The sequence below is a fragment of the Tachysurus vachellii genome, chromosome 14 (assembly GCF_030014155.1).
Source record: "Tachysurus vachellii isolate PV-2020 chromosome 14, HZAU_Pvac_v1, whole genome shotgun sequence".
NCBI classification, from domain to species: domain Eukaryota; kingdom Metazoa; phylum Chordata; class Actinopteri; order Siluriformes; family Bagridae; genus Tachysurus; species Tachysurus vachellii.
Window position 1 is genome coordinate 19,462,011 of NC_083473.1, and position 11,366 is coordinate 19,473,376.

General features: G+C 40.0%; 1 protein-coding gene across 1 annotated transcript; it reads left to right on the forward strand.

Moving 5' to 3' along the window:
- The first annotated feature begins 2,849 nt into the window (after window positions 1-2,849).
- Window positions 2,850-10,550, forward strand: sinhcaf (SIN3-HDAC complex associated factor). The gene is made up of 6 exons (XM_060887244.1): window positions 2,850-3,002; window positions 5,533-5,660; window positions 5,903-6,002; window positions 6,107-6,230; window positions 6,948-7,098; window positions 7,248-10,550. The coding sequence occupies exons 2-6, from the start codon at window positions 5,533-5,535 to the stop codon at window positions 7,504-7,506; spliced, it is 762 nt and encodes a 253-aa protein (XP_060743227.1). The 5' UTR covers window positions 2,850-3,002; the 3' UTR covers window positions 7,507-10,550.
- The last annotated feature ends 816 nt before the right edge of the window (window positions 10,551-11,366 follow it).

Sequence of the window (11,366 nt, forward strand, 5' to 3'; positions counted from 1 at the left end):
ATTGATGTGATCGCAGAAATTAACACGATAAATATTTTTTATTTTTTCTATTTTTGAAATTAGAGTATGAGTATTATGAGAGATTAAAAATTTCCTGCACACCATCTGCTGATATTCTCACTAAAGTTAGACATTTCACTAGAAATGATATTTAAGTGAAAGGATATTATAACGAAAACGTGCTGATGTCTTACTAAATTAAAAGAGCCAGAAAAAATGTGATGGAGTAAAAGTTCAAAGGTTCTACTTTAATGCAATCAAATGTAAAAGAGTAAACGGTGAAATTATGCTAATGTGTTCCTGTGGAAAAAAAATTCTGTTACTCATATAAAAGAGTCAGAATTGACCCTGTTTTAACCTGAAAACATTATTCAATCTCTATAAACCTGCAATATTTATTATTAGCAAGAATCTGACCTGCTGCTTAGCCATAACGTTTCACCTAGCATTAGCACAGAAAACAGGCTAATTTTGTTAATTACTGCCAGTTAATGCCAAACTGAACAGAACTTACCTCAGTGCAATTTGTCTTTACATTTTGCAGTGTAATAGATGATCCCTCTTCAAATGTATGACTGTGGCGCTAACTGGTCTGGTATGAATATTATATTCCATTTCAATTATAAGTTTTAATTTCAATTATAATATTGTTTTTTACTTAAGTATAGTAACAAAGAAGAATTACAAGGAGCAAAGTAGTAGCCGGCTCCTGTTTAAATCGCATATCTGATCCCTTCCATGCACATGGCTGATAGAAAATACATCTTAAATAGAATATTCCCAAATAAAACACACCAACAGTGTGTATTTGTAGTATTTTAGCGGTAATTTGTAAATGCCTGCATACAGCAACATAAATAAAAACATCTTCTTCTTCTTCTTCTTCTTATTATTATTATTACTGCTGTAATAACGTAGTTATCACTTACATTAATACGATTCATGTTACTAATGGGAAATAAAACTACCATTTTAAATTTTACGAGCTGGGTTTTTCCTGGTTCTTTGTAATGACAACTTAAGTACATCATTTGTCATGATGTAAACATCAAAATTAACCCAATTATACACCGGATTTGCGCAACCCCCTAAACACACATATACAGGCCATTGAGGTTTGGTTAATAAATAATTCTTTGACCAAAATGATTAAAAGAATTAAAAGAACCAGTTCCCAGCATGTGCTCTATACAGAAATTAACCGTATTTTGATAGATAAAAATCTGACTATTAACAACTGGTTAAGTCACTTGAAATCAATTAAAGTACATTTTTTGCTGTTTTAGTCATCCGCTTTTTGTTTTTCAGTGCAAAAACAAAAATAGCAACAAACCTGGTACTGGATTTATGATTTCAACTTTAAAGTTAAGGAATATGTGAGGAATCCAGAAGCAGCTTTTGACAACATATAAATAAAGCTATTAAATGTATATGCAAACTTTTCCCGTTTCCTGCAATGCTACGATATACAGCCAAAGGTATGTGCACACCTGAGCGTCATCCTCATATGTGCTTCTTCCCCAAACTTTTCCCCAAATTGCACAGAATGTCTCTGTGTGCTGTAACTTTACAATTTCCATTCACTGATTCCGACAATGCCCCTGTGCACAAAGCACAGAGCTCCATGAAGACATGGTGTGTTAAGGCTGGAGTGGAACTCGTGTGTCCTGCATTGAGCCCTGACTCAACCCCGCTGGACACCTGTGGGATGAATTCTAACACCGTCTGAACCCCAGACCTTCTAAATTGTACAGCATCAGTGTCTGATCCTACTCGTGCTCTTGTTGCTGAATGATCGCTAATCCCCACAGCCACTAGTCCCCGCAGCTACTAATCCCAGCAGCCACTAATCCCAGCCACCACTAGTCCACATAGCCACTAATCCCAGCAGCCACTAATCCCAGCCGCCACTAGTCCCCATAGCCACTAATCCCAGCAGCCACTAGTCCCCACAGCCACTAATCCCAGCAGCCACTAGTCCCCACTGCCACTAGTCCCCGCAGCCATTAGTCCCCGCAGCCACTATTCCCCACAGCCACTAATCTCAGCAGCCACTAGTCCCCACTGCCACTAGTCCCCACAGCCACTAATCCCAGCAGCCACTAGTCCCCACAGCCACTAGTCCCCACTGCCACTAGTCCCCGCAGCCATTAGTCCCCGCAGCCACTAGTCCCCACAGCCACTAATCTCAGCAGCCACTAGTCCCCACTGCCACTAGTCCCCACAGCCACTAATCCCAGCAGCCACTAGTCCCCACAGCCACTAGTCCCCAATGCCACTAGTCCCCGCAGCCATTAGTCCCCGCAGCTACTAGTCCCCACAGCCACTAATCTCAGCAGCCACTAGTCCCCACAGCCACTAGTCTCCACACCCACTAGTCCCCACAGCCACTAGTCTCCACACCCACTAGTCCCCACAGCCACTAATCACTACACCCACTAGTCCCCACACCCACTAGTCCCCACAGCCACCACCACAACATCTAGTGATTGAAAAGCAGAGTGGATATTATTAGAACAGTAAAGAGGGAATAATCAGCATCAGTATCTTCTCTACCTAAGCCTGGATTGCGTGGTGTTTCCGGACTCATTGTTGTACTGTATTTAATCCCAACGCCCCCTCCCTCATTTCATCCTTGACCGACTTTACAAGCTCGGGCGCTGCACAGCTGCTGCGTAAAGATCCGTAGCTCCGCCCACTCTGATCGCTGCGCTCAGATTGTGAAAGGCAGAGCGCCTTGGCTACGCGACCCGCCCCTCCCTCTTTCCCGCGTAATTTTCTCGTCCTTATATGGGCAATTACAACGCAGACGCAGCCTGACGTCAGCCGGGTATTCAAATTAGGTTGATTGAAGAAATTCAGAAAATGGTGGACGGCGATGTCGGCGCATGCGCAGATCGTTTACTACGCCGAGACAGAAAGTGAGACATTAAGCGTGCTCAGCAGTGGCGCATTGTTTAATGAGTAACGGCGTTCAATTCGATTGATTGAGCTTTATCAAGGTAAGACTGACACTTTTATTTTGTACTATTCAACTGTTTATGCCTGTTGTATTGCATAAGGCCGCTTTTACTAAGTTTTAATGTCATGGACGTGACAATGCGACTGAAAGCTCATGCTGTACGGCACAGGGCCGTGTTTTGCGGTGAAACGTGCGCCGTGTTTTGTCAGAGTGATGATAATGATCCTCGTGGTTGTTTTTGCGCATTAAGCCACATGGTCCACGCGCTGCGGTGCCATTTTAGTGCGCGCGCATCTTTCCTCTAACCGTTTCATAGGCATCATCATCTTCCTCTCTAAACTTGTCACTTTTTCACTTTGTGTACGTTTTTACGGACGCGGCTGCGTCAACACGGACTCTTTAAGTCTGTAAGCAACATGCGTCGGTGATCAGTTCATGCGTAAAAGTTCTTTCATGGATAGTTATCTTATTTCTTAGCTTATTTGTTTAATACCTGGTGCGTGTGTGGTCTTGTACGTCTCACACACACGCGCGCGCACACACACACTCCTCATGATGGTGGGTGTGCTTCAAAACAAACTTGCATCCCTGCGAGCTTTGCTGCACGCGCTCACTGCATCCCGGACGGCCAAAGCTATAATACACTGATCATTAAAATAATAATAATAATAATAATATAAGCACAAATGTGTAGTATAGTAACTTTAATCTCAGGTTTCACTGAGCACTAAGGAATATGTTACACTTGTCGTGTTTAGACCTGTAATTCCTGCGTCTAGGTGGTTTGGGAAGGATGTTTTTTTTTCATTGCAACTACAAGATGCATTTGTGTGTGTGTGTGTGTGTGTGTGTGTGTGTGAGAGAGAGAGAGAGAGAGAGACACACACACACAGACAGTCAGAGAGAGAGAGAGAGAGAGAAGGAAAGACAGAGAGACACACAGACAGACTGACAGAGAGACACACAGACAGACAGAGCGAGAGACACTGACCACGAGAGACACTGACAGAGAGAGAGAGAGAGACAGACAGAGAGAAGGCAAGACATAGAAAGAGACACTGACAGAGAGAGACAGACAGACACAGAGTCAGAGACTGACTCAGAGAGAGGGACAGAGAGATAGTGTGTAAAGTACCCAAGCCGACAGCATGGAGTCGGTGACGCAGCGCGCGCGCACAAACAAAGAAAGAGCAGCAGCGCAGCTACACGTCCATCAGCGTTTGTCCAACTCTTTATCCAGCCGTAAAAGTAACACTGATCATTTCATCACCAAGTGTGTTTACTGAGCGAACACGGCATCCTTACGTCACTCGGAACGAACTTAAAAGTCGTCCGGTGTGTTCGGAGTGTCGTGTTTCCGCGCTGAGGCGCCAACATGGAGCTCCACACTCAGCACAGCGGGGTTTATATTCATCTCATTTCTAAACTAATAACCATATCTGAGTCTCTCAAGCCACTTTTCTTTAGTCCGGGCTAAACAGAAACAAACCCGAAAGTGTTTGTGGACTTTGTGGCTCTGTTCGCACCACAAGGCTCCATTTTTTTGTAGCCGCCCTCATCATCCTCCTCCTCCTCCTTCTTCTCCGTCCTGTGGAAGGCGGCGCCATGTTTGAATGACGTCAGCAAACAGAGTTAGCGAGCTCGCGCACACACAAAAACACACGGTTATTATACCGAATTTTGACATAAATGTGTAATAAAAGTATAGTTAAACAGTAATAAGCGCGTCGTGGAAGTGTTTTGTCGACACACGAAATGTAATACGAAAAAGAGTGATGTAAACACGTACATTCAGGTGTAATGAACTGACCAAGCTAACGTGTGTGTGTGTATGCGCGCGCGCGTGTTTACAAATGTCCCCACAAAGAGGGGAATTTCTGTGTTTTGGTCTTTTGGGGACATTTGGTTGGCTGCCATGAGACAAAATGTTTTGGTTAGTAAGGTTAAGGTCAATGGGATTTCCTCAACCAAAGGGATGGGGGTGGGGTGTGTGTGTGTTTTGTTATATAAAGTCAATTAAGTCACAAAACATTCCTTAGTGCACGTTTGGCACATTTGGTGTGAACTTGAAAAGTCTCACAACATTTTGTTAGTTTAAAGTATAGCAGAAGTATTAAATAGGGTTAAATAAAACATCCGTCCTGTGTTGTTGCGCGCACAGGCACACACACATTCATGCTTATTTTCCTAGGCTGGAAATTATGTAGGACATCATATGTAAAGAAGGGTTGTGAATAAAAAACACAAATTGCTACGACAACCAGAGCATTTGAATTTATTCAAATTGAAATAACATAATTTATCTTCAATATATTTATATAATTTGATTTGTTTGCCCATAGATGCTACATACTGTATAGTTTGCTGCCTTTGACTTTGACTTTCCTCAGAACTCAGAAGTTGATATTACTTCTTTTGACCCTCCTCAAGTTATGTGGTCCATCCCGAGTTTCTATGAAGGAAAAAAATGAAATATTTTCTACAAAAAGTGTTTTGAACTTTGAATTGAAGGCTGAATTATCAGTAATTAATACAATGCACTTACTTTCTCATTGTGCACGTCTTCTCAGATGTTTGGTTTCCATAAGCCAAAGATGTACCGCAGTCTGAATGGGTGCTGCATCTGCAGGGCGAAATCCTCCAGCTCTCGCTTCACAGACAGCAAACGCTACGAGAGAGACTTCCAGAGCTGCTTTGGGTAAGCTTATATTTCACTCATGATACAATCAATAAGCCACAACTCTCACAAAACTTGTATGTTTTTGCGGATGTCATGGTAGTTGTTTTTGTTTAAATGTGAATTGATTCTGTGTGAGGAAAAATCAAACCCGCATAACTACAAATTCACAGAATGGTTATTAAAATGAAGTAGAGCTCATGAAAACTTGAATGAATTCATTTTTGCACTGAAATTCAAATGGTTACACAATGTTCACTCAGCCTCTGCGAAACACGCTCGGGAGAAATTTGTAATGCTTGTGTGTTGCTGGTGAAACGCTGGAAGAAGCTCCCGGTCGGATCCAAAAAGAACTGGAATCATGTAAGCAAAACTTAACTGATTCACCCAATTACTAACTAGATACTATGAATTAAAGGAATTTCGGTGATTCTGATTAAACTCAGAGTGGACTCACTGGTCTACAGGTGGTGGACGCGCGAGGTGGACCCAGCCTGAAGATGACTGTGAAATCTAAGAAGGTGAAGCCTCTTTCTAGAAGAATCAGGCCAAGTCAGATCCGCAGAGTGCAGAATGAACTGAAAAGAAACAGTAAGTGTATTGTATATGTTCTAAGATATCATCATTTCTTATTAGATTTTTATTAGATTTCCTTTGGAATCTTATTACAAACTGCAAAATAACATCTAAGCCAGCAATAATATCCTGGAAAAAAATTAAACGGTGTTGCTTTATTGGTAGATTTGGATATTTTCATTATTTTAGCCATTTATTTATAGAAGGAATCAAAAGGATCCGCCACTGGAATTAGGTTTGTAATTACCAAATATGTCTAGAAATGGGCTTAATGAGATTATACGAGCAATAGTACAGTACGTTTAGAAAAACCGATCGAATGCAGTATAACATTATAGAACATACATAACACATGTATAATTATGTGTATCAAGCTTTTCCATAGAGCACAAGACATACAAGGAACAAAAGAGAACCAATAAGGAAAAAACAATAAAACAAACCACAAAGCTCAGAATTACACAATTGTTGCATATGCTTAATAATAAATAATACTAAAAGTTGAAAACTCAAAAGAAACACCTTAAATAGCCAGGGATTAGACGATAACAATACTCCTTGTATATAGGACCAAGTCGAGGTCCAGATAGAGCTCCAAACTTTATAGAATTGATTTTTTAAATGTTACAATAGAAGGAGCTCAGCAGGAGCACAGCAGTGGGAGCACAATTTAACTGATGGCTTGTCGGTTTTGTGATAGCGTTGTTAGCGTTGTTGAATCTCTCTGTCCAGACTCTGATGCTCACAGCACCACCTCCAGTGCTAGCCCCGCCCAGTCTCCCAGCTATAGTAACCAATCAGACGAAGGCTCTGACTCGGAACTGGCTCCTGGTTCCACCCGCGCACCGGTTTTCTCCTTCTTGGACCTTACCTACTGGAGAAGGTGCACATTACTTTTTCTATGGCTTTTGCTGATGTTCGTTCTGGTTGTTCTAACAGGATAGTTAATGATGATGGTTTATAGTAGAATCCACACTGAACCTGAGACTGTGTGTTTACGGTTGTGCTCTAATTCGGGGTGTGTGTGTGTAGGCAGCGGGTGTGCTGTGGCATCATCTACAAGGGCCGTTTTGGAGAAGTGCTCATCGACCCCCATCTCTACAAACCCTGCTGCCAGAAGAAACAGGAGCAGGGCCGTGAGGAAGAGGAGGACGAGCAAGAGGAAGAAGACACAGAGCTGGAGAAAGAGGAAGCACCAGCAAGTCAAAGCATGCCTGCGTCCCCACTCGCACCAGCTGACTCCTCACCTATGCCTCACAAAACAGAGGCAGAAGAGGAAGAGGAGTGGTGACTCTCATTCCTGGTGAACTCATTGGGCATTTTTAAGGCTATGTAGTAAAAAAAGTTCTCGATTTTCTACAATTCAAGAGCAGCTGGAACTTTCTCTCTGAAGTAGGGTGAACAAGCGTACTGTGTGTTTGCACAATCGTGTCCTTATTGTTCAACATTCACATATTTTCTTATGTCTCCACATAAGCTTTAGTGCATGGATTACTTTTTTTCCCCCCATGCTTATCTTAGTGTGTGTGGCATATATGAGCTCCAGGGCAGTATAAAGTGGTAGAGTTTTAGTCATTGGAGGAAATTGGTTTTTTTTTTTTTTTTTTAATTACTGGCTTTATCACAGACAAGACTGAACTGTGATGCAGCGACACCGTTGACATTCTAACAGGATCCTTTTCCTATTCATCTTTTGTGTCTTTTCATTACAACTCATGCTGCATTCCACTCAAGGTCAGGACCTCGGGATGTTTCTCCTCAACTCTGAGTTCAGGGAGTGACTCACAGCATGAGCAGTAAACACAGCAGCACTTCTTACCTTTAAACGTGTTCCACTGTATATACACGAGTACTAGCTTTAGATTCATCAATAACCAGAAATGTTCTATGACACTGACTCTACACTTTACTGTACTGAAGTCAAACTTCCAGCAGAAACTCTCCCTCTGTCTCGCCCGTGTCTCTCTTCATCTCTCTCTGTCTTTGACTCTCTTCCTGTTTCTCTTTTCTTGCTTTGTCTCCCTCTGTCTCTCTCTGTTTCTCTTTCTCCCTATGTCTCTCTTTCTCTTTCTGTCACTACCCATCTTTCATTCTTTCTGCCTATCCCCTCTCTGTCTCTCTCACGCTGTCCCCCCCCCCCCCCCCGTCTCTCTCTGTCTCTTCCCGTTTCGGTCTCTCTTTTTTATTTCCTCTCTCTCTCTCTCTCTCTCTCTCTCTCTCTCTCTCTCTCTCTCTCTCTCTCTCTCAGACAGTTGTCCATCTCTCTGTATGTAAATATATCTCCACTATTTTTAGCAATATTCCCGTCGTCATGCATGAAAGCTAAGCAAAGCCGTTTGTCCTGAAGGCGAATCCGCATGAATCTTTTGCACGGCCTTTTCAAGACTTTTCCTTTGTTCCTTTATCTAATGATTTGTTTTAGCCAGGTTTTGATACAACTCTAATAAATAAATAAGTATATATAAGTATATATTTTTGTAGGTTAAAAAAAAAAAAAAAAAAGAAGAAAATCACTGCAATGGCAATGTTGTGTTCTAAGATATCAATGTTTTTTTCGATGTTGAACATGACAACAGTTTTGCCAAAAAAAAGTTATGGTTCAGAATTTGATAGAAAATCAAGTCTTATTTATTTACTTCACTGACACACAATTTCACCAACAGTACCTCCTGTCTTCAGTCTGCTTTTGTAAATATTGTACTAAAAAACAGTTATACATTTACTTTAATGTTTTTTAAGAACTGAATCTTTTTTGTGTGTTTGTCAGATCTTTTTTGTTCTCTTAGTTAGTTTAATCGAGAACATTGTTTTTATTGTATTTATCTTTAGCGCTTTTCACACATGAAATATTCCCTCTGGGTGTCCAAACTCAGCGTAAACAGAATCCTGGGTTATGTTGTTTGACCTTTCACACAGCTCACACTTTACCTGGGATTAACAGTGGACTATGGCTCCTCATAATCAGACGTTTCACACTGTACATTCTTCTTCTGATTTGCATGTTTGTGTATTCATGACCCTGATTGGATAAATAACGGCTCGTCTCACGCTTTCACTTCAGCGAGGAATAAAAAAATTATGTTGTGTGTTTTCCAGGCGTTCGTTGATCTCCATCGTTCTATAATTTTTTTACTCTGTTCCTTAAACACATTATTATTATTATTATTATTATTATTTCTGATCTATTCTCCAATCCACTTTGTCCTGAACAAACATTTCCGACATAATTGTAAAAATACAACTGTCCCCTTCCTTTTTTCATTCCAATTGACAGGAATGTGGCGTTAATGCTGCAGTAGCATTACAGCAGTTTTGGAAAATCTTGGATTAAATGCAGCATAAATCCTGTTTCTATGTTCCAAGTGTGAAATGTTCCTCTACCCAGGATTAAAGCAGGGTTTCGAGCGACCAGATCCAGTTAAACTCAGTGTGAAAAGCTCTAAATTGTATCAAAAATGCTGAAAAGTTATTTTACTCTTTAACAACGTAGCCTTGACATTTCTTCTGCATTGAATTGTAATCCTGTTTTATTTCTTTTTATTATTTTTTCCCCCCCTCATGTATTGGACAAGAAATGACTTGTTCCTGATTCCTTTTCCCAAGACGGAATTAAACAGCAGCATAAGCAATAAACTATAAAATATATCTCAGATATGAGGGAATATCCCCCCCCCCCCTTATTTTTAAAGAAACCAATTTTCTATTCTTATAAAATGAAAAAACACTCCATTCGACTTGTGCGTTTTTTCTTTCCATTCTTGTGTAAGCGAGTGGATCAGTGTTGGCAGCTGTGTGATATTTTTATTTTTTTTTGTTATATAATGACATGAACTGTACATTTATCTCTGCAGGGTTTCCTGTTTCCATCATCGTATATTCTCTCCTTTCTTCGCTCTCGACTCGTCTCCGTCACTCTTTAGCACTCGGTTTTCTGTAAATAATTGAAGATATTTTGAACTGAATGGTTATAATATTCGTTCTGTTATTTATTTCATATTTATTTGCAACACCTCACCTTTTTAAATGGCTTTGAATATTAAAGGAAAACGCATCCTATCACAACCCATGATTTCACACAGGTTTTAGACTTTAAGCACATTGTGACAGCTCTATTTAATCTTTCTTTTTTTTTTTTTTAATTCGGGTCAAATTATGTCCAGTACCTGCCTGTTTCTTTGCTTCAGTTTCTTCTCAGTTGTTTATACTCTACAGGCATGTATTGTAGCTATGCACTTTGTATGAACCTTATAAGAAAAAAAAATATGAAGCAGGTTTTGTATTTTTTACATACTCTACTTTTTACTTGTATCTCAATAAATGTAGCTTGTGAAGTTATTGGTGGTTGTTGTTATTGTTGTGCAATTTGTTATGCGATAGATATTTTTCCTGTAATCTGGATATATAGATCATGTGTAAATAGATTATTGATTATGTATAGATTATCTATAGAATTCATAGATAGATATTATTAGATAGTATTTTAAATGAACATATTAAATTCAATATAAAATATAAATCTATAAATAAATTTTCTTTCTCATTGATAGATTACTGTGTGAATTAAATTTACACTATGCATTTAGTAGAAAAATGCCATTATATAGTTATTTTAGCTTTAAAGTTCTGGTATGTTTGTGTCACATCTCTAGGGTTTGGGGTTTGATTCCCGCCTCAGCTCTGTGTGTGTGTGTGTGTGTCTGTGTGGAGTATTGTATGTTCTCCCCATGCCTCGGTGGTTTCCTTTGGGTTCTCTGGTTGTGCATTTGTTTGTTGCATTGTTTTTATCAGCTTATGCGTAAAGTCTTCTCCATAACATCCTAAAAAACTTCACAGAATTAGGGTCAGGACTCTGCTTGTGGTGATCAGTGAATTCAAATTCAATTAAATTCAAATGCATTTGTAAAGCGCTTTTAACAATGGACGTTGTTTGCAGAACTTTAGCTTTACAGAATATAAGAAATTATTACAAAAAGTTTAACATACAAGAATTTAAGATTAGACTAATATTTAAATGTGTTTGTATTTATCCCCAATGAACAAGCCTGAGGTGACTGTGGTGAGGAAAAACTCCCTTAGATGAAAGAAAAAGAAACCTTGAGAGGATCCAGACTCAAAAGGGAACCTCATCCTCATTTGGGTGACACTGGAGGG